General features: G+C 35.8%; 1 protein-coding gene across 2 annotated transcripts in view; it reads left to right on the forward strand.

The window, feature by feature from the left end:
• The window catches only part of LOC122809561 (stabilizer of axonemal microtubules 1-like), a 369,246-nt gene that overhangs the window by 245,819 nt on the left and 96,342 nt on the right, over nt 1–27,085 (forward strand). For both annotated transcript variants that reach the window (XM_044081149.1, XM_044081150.1), the window contains one exon: nt 23,986–24,133. In XM_044081149.1, the coding sequence (XP_043937084.1) occupies nt 23,986–24,133 (148 nt within the window). The remainder of the gene's footprint in view (nt 1–23,985; nt 24,134–27,085) is intronic.

Below are 27,085 nucleotides of genomic sequence, written 5' to 3' on the forward strand. Positions count from 1 at the left end.
AGACTACTCAGACAAAAATATATCAAAGGGGTTAGTGATTGAAACTGCGTTTTTCTAAAGCTTTCTTAAGTGACACCACAGTCTGTCTGGATGTATAAAGGGTGCTCAGAAAGGATGAAAATGTTGATGTAGAATTGGAGGAGTGGACTAAAACACACCAGTTTAAATCTGAATTAATGAAGAAATAAATAATGCATTTTAAAAATAATGCATCTGAAAGGTAAAAACGAAACAGCATTATACTGAAGTAAAAACAGCAAAAATGGGAAGGGCTACTCTAAATGTGGGCAAGCAATGTGATCAAGCAGAAAAAAAAGCTTGTTGGGATAGTGGGATACTAAGGAAAATCTGTCATTATTATAAAATAATAAATTATCACTATTTATAGGAATATGGTAAATACCCATTTCTGGTACTGTATGCACTTATGAATAATTCATCTTTTTAAGGATATAGACAAATAGAAACATTTCAGAAGTCAATAAAATGGCATATGATCTGTACTAGATGCCATGTAAAGTATGTAAGAGTCTATTAGAGTTTATTATGTATAGTCCTGAAGAAAGGAGGAGGAGAGATTTAGCATAAATATTTAAGCAACTTTTCTTCTTTCAAACAAAAAGGCACTTGTACAGGAACACGAAAACCCAATATGAAGATATAATGTGGAGATTTGAGAAAATATTATATGAGACAGAGAGAGAGAGAGTGGCAGATGAGTGAAGAGTCTTTCCAAGATGTTAGTAAATTAAAACACAGTCCAATTTCATGACTTAAGTGGACAGACATGAGACAGTTGTAATAAAGGATGAGAAAAGATAAACTGTTGGCTAAGAGTGATCAGAAGATATCCAGTAGGTAGGATAATGAGTACATTAGACCAAGCTGTCTTTAGCTAGTATCAGTTACGCCCTTTTCACTAGCTTAATGATATGGAGAGCTACAAGTAATTTTCCCAGGAACCTTTAGGACATAGCCAGCTATATGCCATGTATGCTATAAATCTTCTTTACTTAATTTGGCACATGTAGCTGTTTAACAAAACAATTACATGGTCATGAAGCCCAAAAGTAGTTTTATCTTAGTAACTAAGATGTTACAGAGGCTGCCATCAAGCTTCTTTTTCTAATCTGCAATATATATTTCTAAGCTGTTGAGTTTGAAGTAGTTTAGGAAACCTATTACAGCAACAGCAGCCTGAGCGATTTACCAGAGGAATACCATAGTAGCCCATGACCAGAAGGAAGCATTTACAAGCTGTATGCTTTCTGTAACCTGACAATGCAGTTACCACTTTTTAGGAAGGAGCGCTTAACAGTTCTGCCAAGCTTGTTCCAGATAACTGCCAGGCTATGTCATCCAGAGCTCCACACTATTATTTAGTTTAAGCAAGGGGGATACAGGCATGCTGCAGCCTTTAGTTACTCCCTCAGAGTTTTGCCAGTTCTATTGCCAAGGGAAGAAATATAAACGTATCCTTGTCTAGGGAATTAATATGCTGAGTTTACAGCACTGCACTGGATTAAAACAATATGCATCTTTACTTTTTTAAGAATCATTGCTATCATGTTAGGAGTAAAACATTTTTATAGATTACTTTAGTTCATTGGCAGAATTTGTAACTGTACATTATTTTAAGAATGTGACCTGAATTTACAAAGTGAAAGGCCGAGTCTAGAATTTGTAGCCAAAGAGCAAAAAAAGAAGAAGATAGACAGGGTCTTTCTGGATCCAATTTATAAAGACAGAAGTATGTTGTCTGGGGTCTACTTCAGTAGACCAAAATCCCCACTTACCCGACTTTCAAAACACCGAGGCGAAAAACCCGAAACTCCACAAGACCGACCGCTTGGAACGCCAGCAGATCACTAAGAGTAAGTAACCTCTTGGCCAGCATGTTGACCTTTGCCCCTTACCTCCACGGTAGTGCAATCTCAGAGTTGATATGTTTAGTTGGGGGGATGGGGGGAGTAGCCCCCCCATATAAGGGGTGTGGGGAGCAAAGTCCCCCACATGGGTGAGTTTTCTTTGCTTCGGTCTTAGTGTGTTTGCAGGGTTGGGCGAGAGGTTACTTAGTAATGTAGTGATCTGTTGGTGTTTGGAGCAGTCAGTCTTGTGGAGTTTTGAGTTTTTTGTCTTGGTGTTTTGAAACCCGGTTAAGTGGTATTTCGGTCTACTGAAGTAGACCCATTGTCTGAAACCTGTTTGTATGTGAGTCATTAAAATAACATGTTTTCATTTATAATTTGTAACCACAGAGCTAAAACTGGATTCCAGAGCAACTTCCCTCAGTGTTCAATATGGAAAAGGCTCTGTCTCCAGAATTAGCTTCTTTTTTAAAGAATTATCCTTCTTTCAAGAGGTTTATTACACTGCCTGCAATTTTGGGAACTTTAAGTACTGCTTAGGCAGCAGATGAACTGTAGAGGAGACAGTTTGCCATGTTTTCTTTTCCATGCTCAGATGGAATATTTTATTATTTTACCTTTGTTCCAGAAAGATTGTCCTGAAGTTAGATAAAGTGCAGCAGTAAACATGATGAGTTAGCTTTCCAGTTTAACAATTTGGATGTCTCTGTCTACTGTGTTGTGTGTGTTTGAGTCTGTGCCTTGCTATGATCATGTCATTTCACTGAAGCAAATTTTATAACCATTGATTTTGAATAAATAGAACTGAAATCCACATCAAATAAAAACATGAAAAAATCTTAGACCTGTCCTGTTGTTTTCTGCTTAAATCTGAATTTTATTTTTTTTTACTTTGTATTTGGTTTTAAAGAAGGTTAACAAAACATAATTACATAACAAATTGTTCACAACAATAAAACAATAAAAACTAAAGTATATACAAGGTCCATAACAGAAATAATATTGTATACATTTCTAACATTTGTCTAAAAGATCTTTCAGTTTTAACCAAGACAGTAGTTTGTGCATAACTTTTGTTGTTCTGACATATCCTGTAAGCATCTCTCTTGTTACAAACAGTCTTTGATAAGGAAATAAATTCAGAGAATGAGAGGATTTTCTTACACTTCTGAATTTTAATTTCTTTTATTTTAGATGTGCTCTTTTCACATCACAGTTTTGGCTGGAGGAGAAGGCATCAGTTATGGTAGATCAGTGTTATTTATTTTCACTTTGTTAGCCCATGGTCTGTTTTCAGAGCTGACTAGAGGTAGCTCATACTGACTAGAGGAAATTTGGACAGAGCACTTAGAAAGTTCTCCTACTCTTCTGAACCACAAGAGGGCTGCTGCTGCTGGATACATGGAGGAGAGTATTGTGACTGTAACAGAAGTGGAAGTAAGTTTGCTGAAAGGAGAAGTAAATGAGATTGTTGTAATGGAGCTGGAGATCTTAGGCTTGGATATTCTGTTTTGTTAGATATTCCTATTTTGTTGGATTTATAGAATCATGAAGAACCAAACAATGGTGAATAGGCAAAGTGGCGTGATATGTTGGAACATGTAGTTCAGAAGGAAATGTCTAAGGGAGCATTAATGGAGCCTGATAGAGGTTCAGAAGTATGTTCAGCCAATGGATTAACCAGTTTTTTTAAGAGTATACCTCTGAAATAACATGATATAATAAAAGAAATAAGGTCTTATTTGGACATAGTGAGGCAAGGAAGAAATGATCAATATGCAGAGAAGAAAAATGTCAGAAAACTGCACATTTGCAGCAAAGAAGACATATGTTGGAAAAAATTTAAAATAAAAGTACTGAAATAAATAATAGATAAGACATTATGGACTGGGTAATTTTGACTCTGGGATTTGAAATTAAAGACATAAGAGCATTAATCTGATTGTGTGATGAAAATTTTTGCGAAGTATCATTTGAAAATTTTACATTGCTGAAAATATTCATGAAATAGGCAGGAAAAAAGTATATGGTAGTGCTATGTAAAGACTATTTGATGGTTGCACGTAGAAAGACTATTTGTTCCAAAGTTTCAGATTGCAGCTAAAGAAAAAAATAAGTATTCAGTTCACAGTTTCTGACATAGGTGAACTTGGCCTGAAGATTTTTGTTTTAATGATGTGTAGTAAACTGCATGATATAAAGGAAATATTTGAAGAAACAAATATATGGACTGGGGAACTGGACATGTGGGTAACAAGAAATGTAGATAGTGGCAAAATTCAACATATTTCAAACAATTACTTTGGCCGGGAAGAGTGGATTCATTCAGTATTTTGGGGCAACCCAAAACCTTGTTTGTTTGTGTTTCTTTCTTTATTTATGTATTTATTCTGGGAATGAACGTTGTTATTACAAGACTGTACCAAAAGAAGATGTGGGCAAAAGAGTCATATTGCTAGAAATGGTAAACCAGTTTGTAGAAAGTATAAAAAGATTAGGCATTCTTTGGTTTGACTGCTCCTTAGTTGAAAGGGAAGGAGTAGAGGAAGATGGACATTCAAATGAAGGAATACTCTAGGAAAATAATGTAGAAGGAAACAGTGAGTTGGAAAACACTGTTGGAGGAACTGAATTAGAATGATAATATAGAAAATAATGAAAATGAAGAGTTAAATAATGAAGACATACTGTTTGAGGGAAAACATGATACAATCAGACGTGCACAGTTAGTGCACAGTGGAGAAGAAGATGGACATTTTGAGATATGAGAGCAAGATCAGATGGGAAATCAGAAGGACAAAAGCTCATAATAAGGAGAAAAAAACTGGAACCAAGAAGATTACAGAAAAAAGGAAAAGCGGGATACGAGAATTTTAGCATTGAATGAAATTGTAACAAAAAGAGATAAGCATTCTTTTAGCGGCTGAATTTTGTAAAAATCATTGTTTTCTGTGTTCATTAAATGTGTTAAGGAAGAAAAATAAAGAGAGGTAAACAAATATTGGGGTCATCGGTGATATCATTAGAGGAAACAAGTCATTTTCCAGGATATGCATCTTTGCAAAGAATGATGAGGTAAAAAGACTAGATATCACATTAGTATCAGGAAGGATGGTAATATGTGACATCATTATGAGAAAAAGTGTATAAGATTAGTGGTGATTTATGTACATACTAATATAATGGAATTAAAAAATACTGGAAAAATAAGTAAGTATGTACTGGTTAATTCCATATATTTATGGAAGGTCATTTTAACTTTAAATTAAGGAAGGAAAATGGAAATATATTAAGATGTTAAGAGAGATAGCAATGTGTAATGATTTAAAGAAAGGAAAGAGGAAGGACATCTTAGCAGAGAAATGTGTGAAACTGAAACTGACTATATAATATACATAAAAGATATGAAAGAAATAATAGGGGTGTGGAGGTAACTGAATTTACAGATCATACAGTAATAGCTAGATTAGGAAAAGGTAAAGAAATAATTAAAGGGAAAAGGATTAAGAGATTAACTACAGATTTTACAAGAAATGAACTAAGAAAAGAAAAAGAAAAGTTTGTTACAATAACATATGACAATGAAACTTTTTTATAATGTTTGGACATATTAGTGATTAATATAAAATAAGTATAACAATGTATATTTCAAAAAAATGGAAGAAATGAGAGATCTCACCCTTCTCAGGAAAAGAATTAAAAATAAGAGAGGGAATGATGAGGGAGATATGGGATGAAAAACATGAGGTAAAAGAGAGGCAGGATAAAACTATAGAGATGGTGATAAAATCTGTAAGAGAAAGAGGAAATCGTAGAACAAGGAGAATGGAAAGTTAAAACATATCTGATGATATGGGGAAATCATTAGAACAGGAAACTGGAATGGAAGAAGACAACAAAAGCAATAAAAGAGGAGCAAAAGATACAACATCAGGATTGGATGAATTAATTTTTGGTTACTACAAGAAGATGAATGAATATGAAAAGACATATTCTTAAAACTGCTAAATAAATGGACAAAGGAAGGCATAGAAGCAATAGTTATTTGGTGGGGTAATAAAACTCATATGCAAACAATATAAAAGGTAAACACCTAAGAAACTGAAGGCCAATAATGTTAGATAATACAGATTATAAAATGTTTATGAAAATATTACAAAAAAGAATGCAGAAAGTTTTAGATACAGTAAAACAAAACTCTTGCTCTTTATGCCGAAAAAAGTACCACCATTAATAAATCTGATTTCATCATTTTCTCCTCCAACAAGACTGCCTTAGAGATAGTTTCCCATACTAAGTTACTTAGCATAACCTTAGATGACAACTTAACCTTTGACCAGCACATCCACAACACTATCAAAAAAACACACCAAAAACTTGGTACCCTCTACCGACATATACTTTTTAAACTACTCTACTAGAAAAACACTTGGCCAAACTGTTCTCCTACCTTCTCTTCTCTATGTTGCCCCCATTATGACAAACATCCAATTGTCATTAAAAAATAAAATTGAGAGCTGCTATAACAAAATTGCTAAATTCGTTACTAGAGCAAAATATTCCTCCCACCACTGTCACTCATTACAATCCCTGAACTGGCTAGAACTCCCACAACACCTAACTTACATACAACTAGCCATAGCACACAAATTCATCTATAATTCCTCCAAATGCCCAGCCCTGGCTTCACTTCTGACTATTTATCAACCAAACCATTCGCTAAGATCTGAAAATCAATCACTTATCCAAGTTAAGAGACCTAAACTCCCTGTAGGCCAATACCTTTACTCTTTCACTGTAGCTAAACTCTGGAATGTCCTTCCACCTTCTCTACGGACTATAAATAATGCCCCGTCATTCAAAAAAATCACTTTACCAACATCTATTCTCTCATTGGCTATGTCCTTGCACCATCTCCAATTCCTCAGTCACCTGATTACTAACCTGACTCATCTCTCAGATACCCACACTCTTCTTCACTCTCCCTATTGTGCACTCACCCTTAATCACAGCACAGTTTGCCTCACATGGTGTGCAAAAATTGTGTAAGTGCAGATTATCATTATCTGTCTGATCTATTGAATACCTCCCAAGCACCCGAGTCTTCCACAAAATGTTGCTATACATTGCCTATGTTACTGTGTCACTTCTGACTTCAATATTATTCTATTGTATATTGTTAAATGCTGTTATTACTCTTGTATATTGTTAAATGCTGTTATTAACTCTCTAAATAATCTCTTAATTATGTACATTGTTTTTTTTTTTTTTGGGGGGGGGGCTTTTCTCCCTGGGCCTCCACTGAAAAAGGGCTCATTTCAGCCCAGTGGACTTTCCTGGTTAACAAAAGCAAATAAATAAATAGAAATAATAATAAAATGGAGATAAGTGAAACAAATGTTAAGAATAGTGAAATAGATGATTATGAAAGAAAAAGTAAGCAAGAGTGGTAATGTGACCCAGGAAAATCTGTTCATAGAGTTTGTCAAACGTTTTTGAAGTTTATGGGATTGGACAAGTGACTATTAATATAATAATAATGAAATATAATGAAAAATCATGGATGCGAGTTATGGTGAATGGCTAGATGGGACAAAATAAATATTAGCACAGCGGTAAAACAAGGTTGCCCATTAATGAATGCATCTACATAAACAAGTACATGTGAAATGGGAGAAGAAAGATGGTAGATGGAAAAAGGGTTTATATTACCATAATGTTTGTCATATGCTGATGACTTGGCCATTATTGCAAAAAATAAGGGATGAATACGTGAGGTAGTAATAAGAATAGAAAGGATGTTAAAAATAGTTAGATTACACTTAAAATAAGATGAAATGTAAATGTTTTGGGGAGATAAAAAGAATAAATGGAATATACTTTACAAAGAAATGAAGAAATACTGAGGAGTGAAATTTGAGGAATATGTGAAACTAGGACACTAGAAAAAGATAATGGAGAGAATAAAAGGTTGTTGCCTTGTTGGGAAAAGCTTTCATTTATCATTTAAAAAGTATATACTCTGAATACAGTCATTTTATTCACATATATATATATATATATATATATATATACACACACACACACACACACACACACACACACACACACACACACACACACACACACACACACACACACACTGGATATAAAAAGTTTACACACCCCTGTTAAAATGCCAGGTTTTTGCGATATAAAAAATTAGACTACAATAAATCATTTCAAAACCTTTCCCACCTTTAATGTGACCTATAACCTGTACAATTCAATTGAAAAGCAAGCAAATATGTTAGGGGAAAAAATATAAGAAATAAAAAATGTACAATACGCTGGTTGCATAAGTGTGCACACCCTTAAACTAATACTTTGTTGTGTGTGCACACTCTTAAACTAATACTTTATTGAAGAACCTTTTGATTTAATTACAGTATTCAGTCTTCTTGGGTACACACCTGCCATCAATTAAAGAGACTCTGGTTAAACCCAAATAAAGTTCAGCTGTCCTAGTAAGATTTTCCTGACATTTACTCAGTTGCCTGCTACAGCAAAAGCTATGGTTCACAGAGAGCTTACAAAGCATCAAAGGGATCTCATTGTTGAAAGGTATCAGTCAGGAGAAGGGTACAAAAAAATTTCTACAGCACTGGATACACCATGGAACACAGTGAGTACAGTCATCAAAAAGTGGAGAAATTATGGAACAACAGTGACGTTGCAAATAATTGGATGTCCCTCCAAAACTGATGGAAAGACAAGATGAAAATTGGTCAGGGAGGCTGCCAAAAGACCTACAGCAACAGTGAAGGAGCTGCAGGAATTTCTGGCAAGTACTGGTTGTGTACTATATGTGACAACACTCCCGTATTCTCCATATGTCTGGACTGTTGGGTAGGGTTGCAAGACAGAAGCCTTTTCTTACACAGAAAAACATCCAGGCCCAGCTAAAATTGCAAAACAATAATCAAGTCTCCCAAAAGCATGTGGAAATGTGTTATGGTCTTATGGTCTGATGAGACCAAGGTTGAACATTTTGGCCTCAATTCCAAAAGGTATGTTTGGCACAAAGCAACAAAAAAAGAACACAATCCCCACGGTGTAGCATGGCGGTGGCAGTATCATGCTTTGGGGTTGCTTTTCTTCAGCTTGAACTGGGGCTTTAGTTAAGGTGAAGGGAATTATGAACAGTTCCAAATACCAGTCGCTTTTGGCCCAAAACCTTCAGGCATCTGCTAGAAAGATGAAGATGAAGAGGAATTTCACCTTTCAACATGACAATGACGACAAGCATACATCCAAATCAACAAAAGAATGGCTTCACCAGAAGAAAATTAAAGTTTTGGAATGGCCCAGCCAGAGCCCAGACCTAAATCCAATAGAAAATCAGTGGGGTGACCTGAAGTGGGTGCACAAGAGATGCTTTTGCAATCTTTCAGATTTTGAGCACTTTTGCAAGGAAGAGTGGGCAAATATTGACAAGTCAAGATGTGTCATGCTGATCAACTCCTACCCAAGAAGACTGAATGCTGTAATTAAATCAAAAGGTACTTCAACAGAGTATTAGTTTAAAGGTGTGCACACAGAACAAAGTATTACCTTAAGGATGTGCACACTTATGCAACCAGTGTATTGTATGTTTTTTATTTTTTATATTTTTCCCCCTAACAGATTTGTTTGTTTTTCAATTGAATTGTATAGGTTATAGGTAACATTAAAAGGTGGAAAAGTTTTGAAATGATTTATTGTGGTCTCGCTTTTTTAGATCACAAAAAACTGGCATTTTAAAAGGGGTGTGTAAACTTTTTATATCCACTGTGTGTGTATATATATATATATATATATATATATATATATATATATATATATATATACATATTTACACACACACATGCACACACACACACACACACACACACACACACACACACACATGTGTGTGTGTGTGTGTGTGTGTGTGTGTGTGTGTATGTATATATATATATATATATATATATATATATATATATATACATACATACACACATACACATGCACATGCGCACACACACACACATATATATATATATATATATATATATATATATATATATAGATAGATAGATAGATAGATATATACAGAAATGGGAGAATTGAATGAAAACATTTTCAGAAAGAAAACAAAATGATAGAGACATAAAATAAAATGTATTGATGCTTCTTGGCTCTTGGGAATGTGCATATATGTGAATTTTAAGTATGTAAAATATATCAATAAAGAACCCTTACTCTTTTCAGTAAGTGCCATGGGACAGTTACACTCACTCGAGCTATCCCCAAATCAAGCAGTTGGAATATTTTATCAAATGGATGTCACACACAGAAGTGTAGCACCCCTTTATGCTGCATTGCAGTATCAGTACTGGAAAATTAATCCAAGAACCTAGTGTGAGAGCAGATCCCTCAGTCTTCTGCTGTTTCACACCAAAGTGTGCTACCTGTCCAAGACCATGGAGCCATTAATATTTGAGTAAGTGAATGTGAGGGCTTTCAGTCCCAATATGAGTGAGCAGAGGAAGCTTTCTGGGAAACATTGTTTTGGGAATTCATCAACATAAAAGTCTATAATCAGATCTCTGCTACTAATGAAGCTGCTATATGTTCAAGAAATGGATGTCAAAAAATCAAAAATCCACCTAGAGAGCAGATCAGAAGAAAAGGAAGTGACTTTAGACGTCCATTTTGAGAACATATTATCACTGACTATGATCAGAGAAATCCAGACATCAGTATTTCTAGCAGCTGGATCTTCAACTTTTGCATACACTACCAATTACAGAGAAGAGAAAGAAAAAAGTGCAAGTCTTTAAGTTTTTTACAGCAACACACTTTGGGGTGTTACAGAATTATTTATAGTATGTTGAGCCTTAACTTTGCTAAAGTATTATGAGATACATAGAAAAAAAGAAAAACTGTAGGAGTATGAAGTGTTTTACAACTCTGAGACCTTTAATTTAGCACTGCCTCATAGACAGCAGCAAAAATCAAAGTATATCTTTGATCCTCAACAGTTTTAAAAGCTGTAATACATTTTGTGCTGTAACACTTCTTTTTAGTATTTTTTGTGTGATGCAGAACAAAGTGTACTACTATCAGAGCTTCTAATGCTGTTTCAGCATCCTACCACAGTTCTGTTGTAGCTGCTGCATATGCTGTAGTATAAACCTACAGTATAGCATAATAGTGCTGAAAGGAACTTAAATATGTGTTAAGCACCTTTCATACATAAAAATGTGTTTAACAAGTTTACCTTTTTTCTCAGTTTTGGTACTTCTGTTCTACAGAATTAGCTCACATTGTCATTTATTCTTTCACAGCATTTTTTCTAAAAGTGACTTCAAATAAAATGATGAAACCCCGAGCAGCCTGCACTAAAAATAGTACATTAATGTACTGGGGCAGGAGGGAAGCATACTGTTATTATTAGTTAACGGCATAGTCACACCAACATAAGCCGTTGGTTGATTTTACAAAGCTTCTTGCATGCCACTCTCTCACAGGGTATAATGAAGTTTCTGCCAGTTTAATTTCTCCAAGTCTTTTGGGTTTTTAATACCATGACTGGAATTGACTACATTCCTAAGTTAGAGTATGATTAAAGCTTCTGAAATTAGTATTGTTTCAATCTTTGATTTTAGCCAAAGTGTTCTTCACAGCACAGCACCCAGAAGTGACTCCTTCTGTAATTCATATGGAGCTACATGTATCAGTAGCATATCTAAATAAGACTAACTTCTTTTCTATGAGACCCATTGCACCTATTACTATTGGAACTGCCTGGGTAACCTTCCTCTACATTGCCTAGTTTCTTCCTGCAAATCCTGATCTTAAGACTTTGTGTGTCTCTGTACATAAGACACTGTAATCTCTGGGTGTAACAATTTCAATGATCAATGCAACTTTTCATGGACTACAACATCTGGTTTTCTCGTATCTATTTTTTGAACTGTTGGTAGTGGGTAATTCCATGTGATATAAACTTCATCATTCTCTATAATGCTTTTTGTCTCGTGTTTCCGGTGCTTCTTAGCTACTTCAGTACTGTAAAGTTTGCACAATCCCCAATGCAATAGTCTTACCATATTACCATGCCTTTCAGTATGCAGGCCCTCTGACGTTAGTGTATCACACCCAGCAACCTGAATTTGTCTGTTTCTCCTAAATGTTCAATGGACTTTGTAAATGAACATGTATTTAGCCCACTTTCCTGGAACACTAATATTAACCTTTCATCTTTTAGGTTAAATTCACTAGTCCTTAACCATTCCTGTGTCAAATACTGATTGACATGAGGTCGTTCCAGGAGTTTTTTTGTACTTGCAACCATATTTGTCTTTTCCACTTTCTTGCCCTCTCATCTGATCCCTTTTATATATTCTTTCTTTTGCATTTTTGGCACATTCAGTTGCTGCCTGATTTTTATCTACTTCTGGTTTGGTTTCCATTTCTATTTGACATCAATATGCTTCAGTTAAACTAAAGAGGGACAGCATCTTAGATTTGTTCTCTTCATGCTTTAAAACTTTCACTATGTTTGGATCTGGAGAGGTCAAGAGATACTGTATGTATGCAGTCCTACAATTGCCGATCTATACATGTATTCGATTTTAAGGAGGCCCATGCCTCCCTCAGAATGAAGAGTATATAATCTGAGTGTACACTGATTTTTATGTATCATTTGATAAGTGTAAACCATATTTCTTGTTTTCCTGTCCAACTGATCCCATACATTTTGGGGCCAGTCAATCACCCCAAAAATGTAAGTTAGAACAGAAAGAGCAAATTGGTTTATAGCTTGGACTTAGTTCCTAGATGTCAGATCTGTTTTCAGTATTAATTTTAGTCTTCTAAATTACTCCTTACTGGGCTTTGTTCAGATCTTTTCATGTTTTATTGTCAGTCCTCATCAATACCCAAATATTTATACATTCTCTCTGCTGAAGTTCCTTCATATCACATTCCTGTCCCAGACTGATAATTTATTTTGTTTTCTTGGAGCCAAATTGTAACCTTAACTTAATCTGTTGAGTAGACAGCTTAACGGGTTAAGGGCAAGACAAAACACAGCAGTGACAGAGTAACCCCGGAATATTCCCCCTTTGAATTTTTATCGCTGGGATTCTAATTTGTTTAGCTGCTAAGTGTTTTGCGCTATTTCATGCTCACTGTAATGTAATTGATCAATGTATATACCCAGATTATACATTCTTTGTTCTGAAAGAGGTACGGGCTTCCTCAAAATTAAATAAACCATGAAGAGAACAAATTGAGGACATTATTAATTCTCTGTTTCCTATCGACATTCTGCAGAAAGTTCAAGAACATCTTCCTGCAACATTTTTTCTTCAGCTGCATCCTGTGTCATCCATTGTTCTTTCATACGGGAACTCATTGCCATATCACTCCACAGCACTGACTGCGTCAAAGTTGCCACTGTTTCCTGCTCCTTCTCTTGCTGTGCAACTTCAACTGAACTTTTGTACTGATTTCCTGCTCCAGAATATCTTCCTGTGGCAACTGATCAGATGCTTCCTGTTCCACCTCTTTCTCCTTAGTTTGTAGACTCATTGTTAAATCGTGCTGTGACGTTACCAAAGTAGGATTTTCTACATTAAATCCTTCACTTCACAAGAAATCCATAACTTCAGTTTCTATTTCTTTAACCTTTCCATTACTAATTCTCTTTTCTGCTTTCCCCCTTTGTTTAAATATTTTTTGTATTGTAAAATTTTCAATATCAGGGTGCTTTTGCCTTTATTTCATTTCAAATATCTTTGGAGCTGCTTTTTTGTATTAATTTTGTATTAATTAGTTTGGCTTTATCCTTTGCATAAATATTGCACCATATCAAATCTCTCTTTCCCATCTCCATGTTTTCTTTTTTTTTTTAATTTCTCCCAAGTATTTTGGGTTTCTAATAGCATGACAGGAATGGACCTCATTCCTAAGTCAAAGCATGATTAAAGTTCATGAAGTTAGTATTGTTTCAGTCTTTGATGTTATCCAGAAGTGTTCTTTTAAGCACCCGCAATGTGCCCATTAATGACTCCTTCTGCAATTCGTATGGAGTTACATGTATTGGTAACATATCTAAATACAATTCTAAATTCTTTTTTATAAGACCCGTAGCTCCTACTACTATTGGAATTGTCTGGGTATCCTTCTTCTACATTGCACTTATTTCTGCCTGCACATCTTGGTATTTTATGGCTTTGTGTCTCTCTATATATAAGACACTGCAGTCACTGGGTGTAACAATTTCAATGATCAGTGCTACTGCTTTGTCTTCTTGTAATAGACCACTATAACTGGTTTTCTCACAGCTGTTTTTTGAACTGTGGGTAATGGGTGATCCCATGTGATATAAACTTCATTATTTTCTATAATGCTTTGTGGTTCATGTTGCCAGTGTTTTTCACCTACTTCAGTATTATAATGTTTGCACAATCCCCAATGCAACAGTCTTGCCACATTATTATGCCTTTCAGTATACAGTTTTGCTGCCATTAGTATATTACAACTAGGAATAAAAAGTGTGACTGTTTTCAATTCTGTTTTGCAAAATCTACATTTGTTTGTTTTTCCCCTATGTTCAATGGACTTTGTAAACCAATGTATATGTAATCCACTGTCTTGGGCCACCAATATTAACCCTTTGTCTTTTGGTTTAAATTCACCTCTCCTTAATCATGCCTGCAGTCAGTCCTAATCAACATGATTTTGTTCCAAAAGTTTTCTATACATGTAACTATATTTATGCATTTTCCACATTTCTTGCCTTCACCTTATATTCTTCCTTTTGTTTTTTGGGACAGTCAGTTGCTGCCTGATTTTTATTTACTTCTGGTTTGATTTCCATTCCAACTTGATGCCAACATGCTTATGCTAAACTAAGCAGGGAAGCCATCTTAGACTTATTCTCCTCATGTTTCAAAATTTTCACTTCATTTGGGTCTTCTGAGGTCAGCAGATATGCATATAGTCTCATGACTGCAGATCTATGCATGTAATCAGTTTCAAAGAGGCCCATACCTCCTTCAGAACAGAGAATATATAGTCTTGGTACACACTTGTTGTGTCTTTCGGCTTTTCCCGGTTAGGGGTAGCCACAGCGGAACTTCGGTCCACTAATGATTGGCAGTAGATTTTTACATGCCGAGCTGCCAGCCCTGACACACAACCTTCAATGAAGGTACACCCATTCACGCATGTCTCCACACAGAAGACGCTCTAGCTGAGAATTGAACAGGACAACGTCTTACTGTGAGGCGACAATGCTACCGCAGCACCACCACCGCAGTAATAGTCTTAGTACACACTGATTTTTATAAATCATTTGATGAGCATGAAGCATCTTTCTTGATTACCTGTCCAACCTATCCAACACCTTTTGGGGTCAGTCATTCACTCTAAAACTGTACGCTAGGACAGGAAGAGCAAACTGGTTTATAGCTTCAACTTTGTTTCTAGATGTTAGTGCTGATTTTAGTATTAATTTAAGTCTCCTAAAATATTCCTTACTGTTATTCGCATTTGTTCATATTTTATTGTTGATCCTTCATCAATTCCCAAATATTTATACATTCTCTCTTGCTCAAGTTCTTTTATATCACGTTCCTGTCCCAAACTGATGTTTTCTTGGTACTGCAGCTTTCCTGCTTTAAAAGTTGCTTTTACACATTTATTAAGACCAAATGACATTCTTATATAATCTGAAAATGCTTTGACCACTTGCAATTGTGCTTTCAGTTCCTCATCTGATGAACTATACAATTTTAAATCATCTACAAAAAGACGGTGAAATGTCTTTACATGGTGGTGTTTTCTGGGAGTCAAACTGTAGCCATGATCTAATCTATTAAGCAGACAGCTTAATGGGTTTAGGGCAAGACAAAAGAGCAGCAGTGACAGAGTCACCCTGGAATATCCCCCTTTAAATTTTTATCCCTGGAATAAGAATTTGTTCTTTATTATGGCTTAACTGCAAAGTAATTTGCCACTATTTCACGGTCACCATAATGTAATCAATCTGTGTGGGATGTGTCTTATACATTTTCAGCACTCTTATCCATGAATGTGGATACTGTCAAATGCTTTTTTTCTAGTCTATCCATGCCATACTTAGATCCTTTCTCTTTCTGCAGTTCTCCATTATGACTTTATTTAACAACAAATGATCCTTTGTTCCATATGACTTTTTTTATTACCCTTTTGTTCTATTGTCATGACTGAGTTTTCTTCTAAATGACTATAAACTCTGTCAGCATCAGTTCCGGTATATAGTTTATATATCATTGGAAGGCAAGTTATTGGTCTATAGTTTTTTTTTAAGACAGGTTGCAGGTTTGCTATTAAGTAGGAGCATTGTTTTTCCTGTTGTTAGCCAGGTTGGTGTCTGTTCAGGGTGCACATATAAATAGTTCTTACTCATGGCTAAATCCTCGTGCAAAGATGTTAATAATTTTAACCAGAAGTTAGGTACCACATCTGGGCCTGGGGTTTTCAAATAAGAGGCTTTTCTAAACATTGTTTCAATCTCTCTGGCTGTTAATTCATCTCATTTCATATCCTTGAAACTTCTTATTCTGTCTTTTACTTCTTCTTTCCATTTAGCATCTTTGTTATGTTCCACAGGATCTTCATAGATATTTCTCCAAAATGTAGTTATTTCTTCTTTTTTTGGCCTGTTTCACTTCCTTTTGCCTTGATTCCTAATTCTCTATAAAACTTTTTGAGTCATCAATAAATTGTTTATTTTGTATGTTTCCTTTATATTTATCTACATATCTTCTAAGTTTTTCTGCCTGTGCTGATATTGTTAGATTATTATTTGCAATAGTGCAAGACAGATCCTGATCTGTTCTGATACTGTGCATTGCTGTTATCACGTCTATCTTTCTGAGTATTTTTTTGATCTGTTCCCTCTTCTGTACTCTTCTAACAGTGACATTTCTTGTCTTATATAGTCTCTATTTGATACTTTCATGATGGCATTCAATTTCTTCCCTTCCTTTCCCTTATCTGTTATTAATTTAACTGCACAGTAATATATCTTATTTACTTCTCGTATATTGCATGAATCTCAATGGACAGTCCTAATTACTATGTTCATTTGTTTCATTAAACTTCTAACTTCTTGAGTTTTATTGACTTTCTGTAGTCTATTTCTTTCATTGATTTTAATATATATGTCCATCTCTATTAAATCAAGCAACTCTTCTTTTAGATCATTTTCTTCTAAACTGAGGGCAGATTCTTTGTTCTCCATTTCCTACGGGTATTCTACAGAAAGTTCCAGAGCATCTTCCTGTGCCACATTCTCTTCAGTTTCATCCTGTGTCATCTGTTGCTCTTTCATATGGGAACTCATTGGCCTATTACTCCACAACATCGACTGTGTTAGAGTTGCCACAGTTTCCTGTTCCTTCCCTTGCTGTGCAACTCTACCTGTACTTTTGTACTGGTTTCCTGTAGAAGACTCCAAAGCATCTTCATACGGCAATTGATCAGATGTTTCTCGCTCCACTGATTTCTCCTTAATTTGGGGATCCATTGCTCTATCCTGCTGTGATATTATCTGAGTTAGATTTTCTACACTAAATCCTTCACTTCAAAAGTAATCCATAACCTCAGTTTCTATTTCTTTAACTTCTCCAATATTAATATTATTTTCTACTTTTCCTCCTTATTTTCTTTTTTTTTGTATTGTAAATGTTTCCATGTCTGTATGCCTTTGCCTGTATTTCTCTTCAAATATCTTTGGTGCTGCTCTTTTTTTTCATTAATTAGTTTTGCTTTCTCCTTTCCATATATATTGCACTATATTAAGTGTCTTTTTCTTTCCCATGTCCATATTTCTTCTTCAGATGTCCGCTGCTCCTCCTGTTTCTCTTTACTTTGGGGACTCATTGTTCCATCATGCTGTGATATAACCTGTGTTGGTCTTTCTACACTAAATCCTTCACTTCACCAAGTATTCGATAACTTCAAGTTCTATTTTTTTTTAACTTTTACTTTATTAATCTTCTGTTCTACGTTCCCTCTTTGTGATCTTATTATTTTAGTGTGAAATTTTCCATATCTGGATGCCTTTGCCTGTATTTCTCTTCGAATATCTTTGGAACTCCCCTTTTTGTGTTGATTAATTTGGCTTTCTCCTTTGCATAAATATTGCACCATATCAGATCTCTCTTTCTTTCTCATGTCTATATTTCTTTTTTATACCTTTCAAAAGTCTCTAGATGTTATTCTTTATATTTTCGCACTTCCTCAGTCGCTTCTTTTTCCAAACAGCCCATTGTTTCCTGGTTTATATAATGTTTTTCACAAATCTGTTGTATTAATGAACACACATTTTTATTTGAAGCTTCTGACAGTTTTTCTTGTGGAAGTATTTTTCTTTCTTCTAATTTGCCTCTTAATCTGTTTGTATATCTTCTGTCTGGAAATTCTGGTCTTCTTGCATAACAGTAACAATATATAATTTCTTTCTTATTCTCAACAGTCCACTCTATTGTCTTTATGTCTCTTTTTTGGCCTATCAGTTTTTTGTGATTTTTGTGGACTATTATTTCCCTCTACAACAGAGGGGCCATCCTCCCCCTGAGCCTGGCCTAGCACCATTGTGGGAATGTTTCTGTGTCCTGAGGATTCTACACTGTCATTCTTTCCAATCCTGGCACCAGTGCAACTACCAGGATTGGGCATTTTTTTTATCCTAGGTCTTGTGCACCCAGCTAGCTTTTTTATTTTTTAACCTTCTTCTGTCCATGATATGTGTTATATAAAATACAGTCTATATATCAGGGTCACCTTGTGAAGGTACTCACCAAGACTTGAGGATGAATTCATTTCCAGCAATACTACTCTCCTTTGCTTGCTGACTTATCATCTCTCCATTCGGACCCTGTTTTCATATGTGTGGTGTTTTCAATGTTCTGGGAATTGATGTTTTGAGGCTGATGTTTAGCCATTCAATATTTGGTATGATGATGGTGTGACATAAATCCACACGTAGTACATAACTGAATGTAAAAACAAGCATGATGCATTATATGGAGCAAGAATTCAAGCTTCAAGTTTCAATACATTATATTCACTCATACTAGTGTTAAGAGCTGGTTGATTTTGTATAAAATCTTGTGTAGCTCTCTCACATGGTGATAACTGTGATATATGTATGCAAAACATAGATTATGGTGGCAAATAATGCCTGTTTGCCCACCTACTCTATTCATTTCCTTGCCTTCCAGATAACTAGATTGTATTTTAAACCATATAATAATCTTTTTCTCCCATCATACCTCATGCTTTAACCCATTAATGCACAGGGTTTATCCCACATTCTGTTCGGAAAGTCATTTCATTTATCCAACACATTTCTTAATCAAAACATAAAATAAAAAAAAAGATAATTTTGTGCATCTCCTCTCATCTCTCCACTTTTTGTATTCATTAAATTGTAGGTAAGGTTTATGTAATTTTTTAAAAAGACATAGCAATGGTGGCAATATTTATTTTTATTCACTTATCAATGTCTTGTTAACTGGGTTAATCCTACTGGATGAAACACATTTTCAAAGAGGATTTAAGGGGGACATGCCCAAAATTATGCAAAAAGAAAATCAGCTAATACACAAAACTATTTATGCAGGTTAAATATTTAAACTCATCATACAGAGAAAGACATTGTAATATACGAAAAACAAGCTGCATTTAAAAAAATAGTGCAAATAAATGGTGACAGGATACATTACTGAAAACAAGAACAGGTGATATACACCCAGTGGATCTACCTTAGCTGGTCAAAACACAAAAACAGCAACTAGCTAAACATCAAGCCCAGAACATCGACTTCTAGAAAATTGACACATGGAAGTGCATGGGACATTAACTATCTAAGATTATGGCACCATTGGAATTGGGGTATTGACCCTTTTCCCACTCTAGTGTGATCTCAGAACTGGTGTATTTAATTAGCAGGTGGTGCAAGGGAGCTTGCCCCCCTGCAAAAAAAAAGATTTTTTCATGCCTTGTTATGATTTTGATGTTCCAGGAGTCCATGTTCTGAATTTAGTGTTTAGCCGTTCAGTAAAATGTGTGTGTCAGTGTGACATAACTCCATACCTAGTATATGGCTGAGTATAAGAACAGACAAGATACATTTTATGAAATAAGAATTCATGCTAAGAGTTAGAAGTGAAAGTCTCAGTAGCTTCATCTCACATCCTAAAATATAAGTAGCAATAAGATCAGGGAGGGAGAGAAAGTTGTAGCACTTGTATTGTTCTTCTGTTCTTGGATTGCTGTCAAAGAAGCTTAGTTATAGATTGATAGAGGAAATTGGGCATCTGTTCCATTGTTTTTGTACCTAAAATCACAAATACCTGCTGTTTATAAGATACTGAAATATGTTCCCCAGAGAAAAATATTAGCAAATATGTCAAAATGTTTTAGAGATGCAATCCTATATACATATGGATTCCAAGAGGTCTAAGGGGCTACTAGAATATGAAGACATCCAAACTGCATTAAGCAACTGCCTGGGGTATATGACTTCTCTTCAGGCTGAAAAATGCAATGAATGTCCTAATATGACTCATGTTGGGGACAAATCAAAAAAGAGGGTCAATTTTCCTAAGGCTTATTTATTTATTGACATTTGTTAACCGGGTTGGTCCAGCTGGGTTTTTGGCCCATTTTCAGTGGAGACCCGAGGAGAAAAGCTCCAATACAGATATATACAGACATAAAATGGTAACAATTTCAATTGACATATGATGAGATATGAAAAAGTAGAAAAAAAAATAATAATAATAACAATACAAGAACACTACAGATACAGGAGAAAACATGCAAACTATTTACATTATGTAAACTATATGTTTACAGATTAGAGATTTTGTAAATATTTACATGCAGATTAATTGATCAAATGAGAAGACTATAGTTCAGCTTGTAACCCTTAATTGAGGGATCACATTTTTGAGATGATGGAGGAAAGTGAGGAGGGGGTAGCCCTTGGAGGGACAGATGAGGTTAGGTTAGTGCTGTGCAAGGGCAGATTCTGGTGTTGAGCAGATGGAGTTTTAGTTTCTCCTTAAAGTGTGCTGGGTGAATGGTGGAGCTTATTTCACAAGGAAGATTGTTCCAGTTTTGGGCTATTGAGTATTTATATGAGTTTGCCTACTGCTTTTTTTGGCTGGTAGGTGTTGAGAAGTTGCTGATTAGAGGTACGGAGAGTGTGAGAAGGTGTGTAGATGGAAATGAAAGAAGAAAGAGTTGGGCAAGATGATGGTTTGTAGAGAATGACATGTAGCATTTGTAGTTGTGAAAGTAACAAAGTGTGGGGGAATTCTAGCCATTGCAGGGGTGTGAGGGGTAGGCAGTGGTGGGATTTGTAAGGAGAGTCTACTATGAATCTAGCTATCTTATGATATGTTTGTTGGAGTTTGTTTAAAGTTGTGGCTTGGATATTGGTGAAAATAGGGGCAGCATACAGAAAGGAGGGTAGGAGCAGGAGCGGCCTTAGGTCAACTGGTGCCCTAGGCAAAAGAGCTCCATGGCCCCCTCCACCACACCACCCACTGCCTCCATCCTGATCTACCTACACCAAATAAACACAGAAAAAGCGCCCCTTCTAGAGCGGTGCCCTAGGTGGATGCCTAGTTGTCCTATGCCTAAGGCCTTCTATGGGTAGGAGGAAGGCTTGAGCAAGGGAGAGCCTAGCATTTGGAGTTAGAAATTTCTTGAAGTATGTGTTTTATCGCAAACAAAGTTGTGTTTTCTCTCTTTGAAGATGTGTAGGCTAGACAATATGTAAAGCAAGAAAATGTTTCTCTGACTGTGTTTGCATCCTTGTTGAAAGAATATATTTTGCTAGAATTTAAATAAAAAGTACTTGCATATTTATTATAGTTTTATTTCATTTATTAAGCTGCAGATTTTTAAATGGCGGTTCTGTTTTCAGAATGCCTAGTAGGCTAAATGGGTGTTTGCTTAAGCTTGTCATTTCAGGAGTTTTTTTTTTTTTTTTTTTTAATTACAGAAAAATTAAGATTTCCACAAACAACATGCATTGTCCAATGTGTGGGAAACATTCTAGAAGTAGTGTACTGTGACTGTGGTGTAGAACTCACAGTACAATTACATACACACTGGTTACACCCCTCAATAACCTTATATCAGTTTATACAAAAGGAAACTCTTTGCAAACCCAGATTCATCCCAAAGGAAGCAGTAAATCAATTATATTCCATTCTACCTGTTTGCTGCACATTTGTCTCTATACAAAACACAAAGAAAATATTTCTCCTACTATTATCTACAAAGTTAAGAATGCTGTGTGTACTGAAAATATAGAACTCCAGTGTACTTCTCTCATCCAGTCTGTCAGTATGATTTTAAGGCTTTTACTGTGTGAGATATTTCACTAGCATCTAGGTACCTGAGCTTATATATTCATGTATCATAAGGGTTGGGAGGATGGCCTAATAGTTAAGGTGTTTGCCTTACAAACACAAAGTGCAGCATTTGAGTCCCACAAGGGATAATTGGCTAGGCTTAAAATGGCTCGCAAGGGTAGTTAGCTTAGTACTAATCTATGAACTACAGCAAACACTCAAGTAATTTATTTTGATTATCGCCTGAAAAACACAGCATATCTTTTTCTAAAACAGTACATATCTAAATACCAGCAAACTACTACTACCTCCTTCGGCTTTTCCCGGTTAGGGGTCGCCACAGCGGAACTCCGGTCAGCTAATGATTGGCAGTAGATTTTTACGTGCTGGCTTGCCGGGCCTAATGCACAACCTTCAATGAAGGAACGCCCATTCACGCATGTGGCCACATAGAAGACGCTCTAACTGAGAATCGAACGGGCAACATGTAACTGTGAGGCGACAACGCTACCGCAGCACCACCACCGCAGTACTAAATACCAGCAAACTCTTGTTCATAAAAAAAATGTGGGAAGTACCAGTGCAGTACATGTCCAGTCAGCTAACTGCATGGCTACTTTAGCTGTCTTCTTAGTAAATAAAAAAGTATGCTGTTCACAGTTAAGGTTTTGTCCACACTCACCAGGCACCACAGATAGGACTGTTTATCTGCATGGAAGCGTGACACTTATTTCCATCTGTTCATATTCTAGCTCCTTGGCATGCAGACTTGCAGTCTGTATTGAATTACAGACCATAATAGACACATGGCTATTACAAAACAGCCTGCAGTTGGTAGAACAGTTAGGTACAACTTTATGTAGCAGTAGTCTAATGATAGAATTTGTTATAGCAAACTGAAATCTACTAAATAGCTAACAAGGTGTTTGAACACACTAAAAACTAACAAACATTTACACTGTGTAGACAAAAGTGCTAACTAGTGTTTTTAATAAAAGAGTTTGTCCTTATATATAGTCTTACCTTTTGCATTTATTTGTTATAACTTCTTAACATTTATCACCTCACTATCATTTCCTCAAGATGCTTATCTCCTAATTCACTATTATACTGCCAGCATGACACCTTGGTTTCTTATTCCCAGAACCAAATCCTGTTCCTGCTAAGGAAATTATGAAGTAGAAAAGTCACCCATGATTACACATTAGAATGCCAGCTACTGACGCAGATATTTTTGGCTCATGGCATGTAAAACAGTACATGAGTATGGATCATTTTCAAAGATGTACTATTAATATGTCTTTCAGTAGGTTTGCGTCTTTCGGCTTTACCCAGTTAGGGGTCGCCACAGCGGAACTCTGGTCCGCTAATGATTGGAAGTTGATTTTTACGTACCGGCTTTGCCAGGCCTGACGCACAACCTTCAACGAAGGTACGCCCATTCACGCATGTCTCCACGCAGAATACACTCTAGCTGAGAATCGAACCAGACAGCGTTTTACTGTGAGGCGACAATGCAAACGTAGCACCACCACCGCGGGGTTAATATGTCTTTCAGTAGGTAACAGTGCATATTGTGTATCAGACTTTCACCATCTGGACATGTCCTGATGATGTATGTTTAATTACTGTGTCCTGCATTAAGTAGCTGTTTAAAACATGTGTTTCATTCTCTGAACCAGTGCAGATTTCTCTACAGTACAGAGGGAAACATTTAAAGGCTGGGATGCAGCTAAGCACAGACGTCCAGATCCTATCACACTCAAGGAAGAGTTATCTGAGATGGAGAAAAACAGAGAAGGAAAGTTTGACGGAGACACTGTAACCAAGGTAACAATGTAATGCATTAACAGAAAATTATTGCTTCTATCTAGGGATAGGTTAATTCAGTAACTAGCCCATCCAATGTACAAGAGCTCAAATCTGAATGGATCTGATTTGCTTTTTAAAAGTCTGAAACTGTTGTAACTGTATGGGATGCACACAGATAAATGAAAATGTGAAGCTACCAGTTGTTAAAGTTCATTGTTTTGTATCAAGTCTGCTTGACTCAATTAGACCTGCCCCCCTTCCTTTGTCTCTTATCTCCATCCAGTACCACTTGCTTATGAATCATACCTCCTTTGCGCATTAAGTCTATCCAGTTTTTCATCAATGTCATCCAGTCCTAGAGAAAATTAAATTCCCCAGGGGTTCATCCTAGTATAAAAATTGCCCCAAAGCTGGGAAAAAATACTTGTATTATTTCTGAATTTCTACTCTGAATAGGTGGAATAATAATATGAGATCCACATATAAACAGTTACAGGAAACACCAAATATAAAACACCAGTCAAAAGAGTAAATAAATCAATAACATAAAACACATTAAGAGTAACTGGAACATCAATGCACAAAGAAATATGCAAAAGCTTCATATACAGCATTTAAAGTTTTCTTGAACTCTTCTAGAATTACTTGGGATGAGATCCTGGCATTTGGTATTGCTTCAAGCTTTTTCCCTCACCAGACATAAATTCTCTCTCAGTTTCTCTCTGAGGTTTCAGAACATTTTTGTGTTATAACTGTCCTGGCTTCCTTTTCCCTTGTTGTGCCACCTTATAATTTACTTCACTTACTTTTTATACAGTCTCATTCTTATCACTTTGCAAGGAACTTATATTTGGCAGGGGATGCTAACACAAGCAGTTTATCACTTGGTTTGAATTCTCTGAGACAATCGTTTTATGTGTCCTCTTTACTGTTTCCTGTGCTGTCTCATATGTTCTTTTACTGTAGGGCTTGCAGTTTTTAAATGATCGTGCAGTTCTAAAAACATTCTAGTACACTTTAAAGGAGACATTTTACTTCCCTCATGCTTCATCTGCTGTATGTAACAAGCCTCAGGGATATCTGCCATACAGCAGTTCAAATGATGTGAACCCATTTGCAGCTTGGGGTACTTCCCTTACAGCAAAGTGAATATATGAAAGCAACTGGTCCCAAGTTGTTCCTATACAGTCCTGTAGCAATCTGTAACATAGGCTTTAATGTTTCATTAAATGACTCAACAAGTCCATCTGTTTGATGGTGGTATGCAGATGTCCTTAGCTGTTTCACTTTAAAGCACTAGCAAAGTTCATGCATAACTCTATATGGGATACTATGTTCAGTCAGGATTTCTCAGCAAATCCATACCATAGGAAAAAGCATTTCTATATACTTTACATAGACTCTTTCAGTGTACTGCTTCATGATATTCTTTTACATAATAAGTAATTAGCAGGATATACTAACCCCTTACTCAGTTTTACACAACGCCAGTTGCTATTTGTTCAAATGAGACACCCACAATGGGTATAGGTCAAAGTGTTCTTAAAAAATAGAGTGGGTACTGTCTTTTGACATTCTTCTGACATTCTGGGAAAGATATACAAAACTTTTCTATGTCCTTCATAACACCAAGCCAGTAAAATGTAGTTAAAATCCTACCTTTTCTCTTATCCATTTCTAAATGACCACTCAAAGTGTGGCTATGTCCCAACTTCATTACAAATGTTCTAAATGCCTCGTAAACTAATAAGTGGCTAAGTATCTGTTTTTGTCTTTGATCACTTTGTAGAGCAAGTCATTTCTTGGGACAAAGGAAAGGTATGATAAAGGGCTGTACTGTCCCCTTGTTTTCCCTTATACTCTTGCTATATTCTCTGTATAAGCTTTACTTACTTATATTCCCAGTGGGCTTTCTTAAAATGGACATGGCTTATCTGGCAGTCTAACAAGTCAGTATTACTTTAATGACTAGTCTGACATTGTGGTCATGACCTTCTCTATAAAAAAAACTTTCTCATCAAATGTTTAATTCTGTGAAAAAGGTAACACTGAAAATAATTTTCTTCCAGCAGGGGCACTAGTAGTTCTTTTTCAGTTTCATTAGTTACCTTACTTTATTTACCCTTAGAGTCCTGCTTCTTTTTCTTACTGGATCTCGGTTTTGGTGGTGTTTCCATTTTTCATTTTCTTTGGTATGAGATTCATTTATCCCTACCTGTACTTCCCATAAAGTATTCGTAACTATGATCTTTTTCTTGTCAATTTCCACACTAACTTATTTTACTATTTCTAAAAGCTAGTGTCTTTTGGCAAGATTTACCTTCCATGTTGGTCTCCACACTGACTTGTCTTATTAGACCAACTACTGGGATTTTTTGGTAAGACTCAATATTGGATTTACAGAGGCCTTCCACCCAGAGCCAGATCTTACTTCCTTTTGTGTCTTCTAGTAATTTTTTTTTTCTTTACTGTGGATGTGTATTTCTGACAATATATCAGATTTATCTTCCATGCTTGTTTAAATTAAGGAAAATTGTGTGTGGTCAGCACTAAAGCTACCGGGTATATTACTTTGCCTACAAGGGTTTGTATTTTTGTCTGTGTTACAGAGTACTCCGTTGTTCTCCCTGTATACATATTACTTCAGATTTCTGTTTTGTTAGTTGATTTGTTCTTAGAGTCATATTGCAATCTAATTAAAGTAAGCATGCACACTGAGTCCAACCCTTGTATCTCTTTCCCCCTGTAAGTTCTGAAAAGTGAAAGCATAGACTTTACAATTAGGTTCATAGGTAAGTCTAGCTGTCCTTGCAGGACATTTTAAACCTAGCCAGTTTCCTTTCTTGTGCTTGAATTTACCTATCCCATTTGATTAGAGATTGACTTTACTCATCCCATGGTCAATAATTATATATTACCCTAATGAGAATAACTGGGATCATACCATAGAAAATTTGATGGGACCCATGC

Source organism: Protopterus annectens, chromosome 8.part0, assembly GCF_019279795.1.
Source record: "Protopterus annectens isolate FY-2018-M chromosome 8.part0, PAN1.0, whole genome shotgun sequence".
Lineage (NCBI taxonomy): Eukaryota > Metazoa > Chordata > Ceratodontiformes > Protopteridae > Protopterus > Protopterus annectens.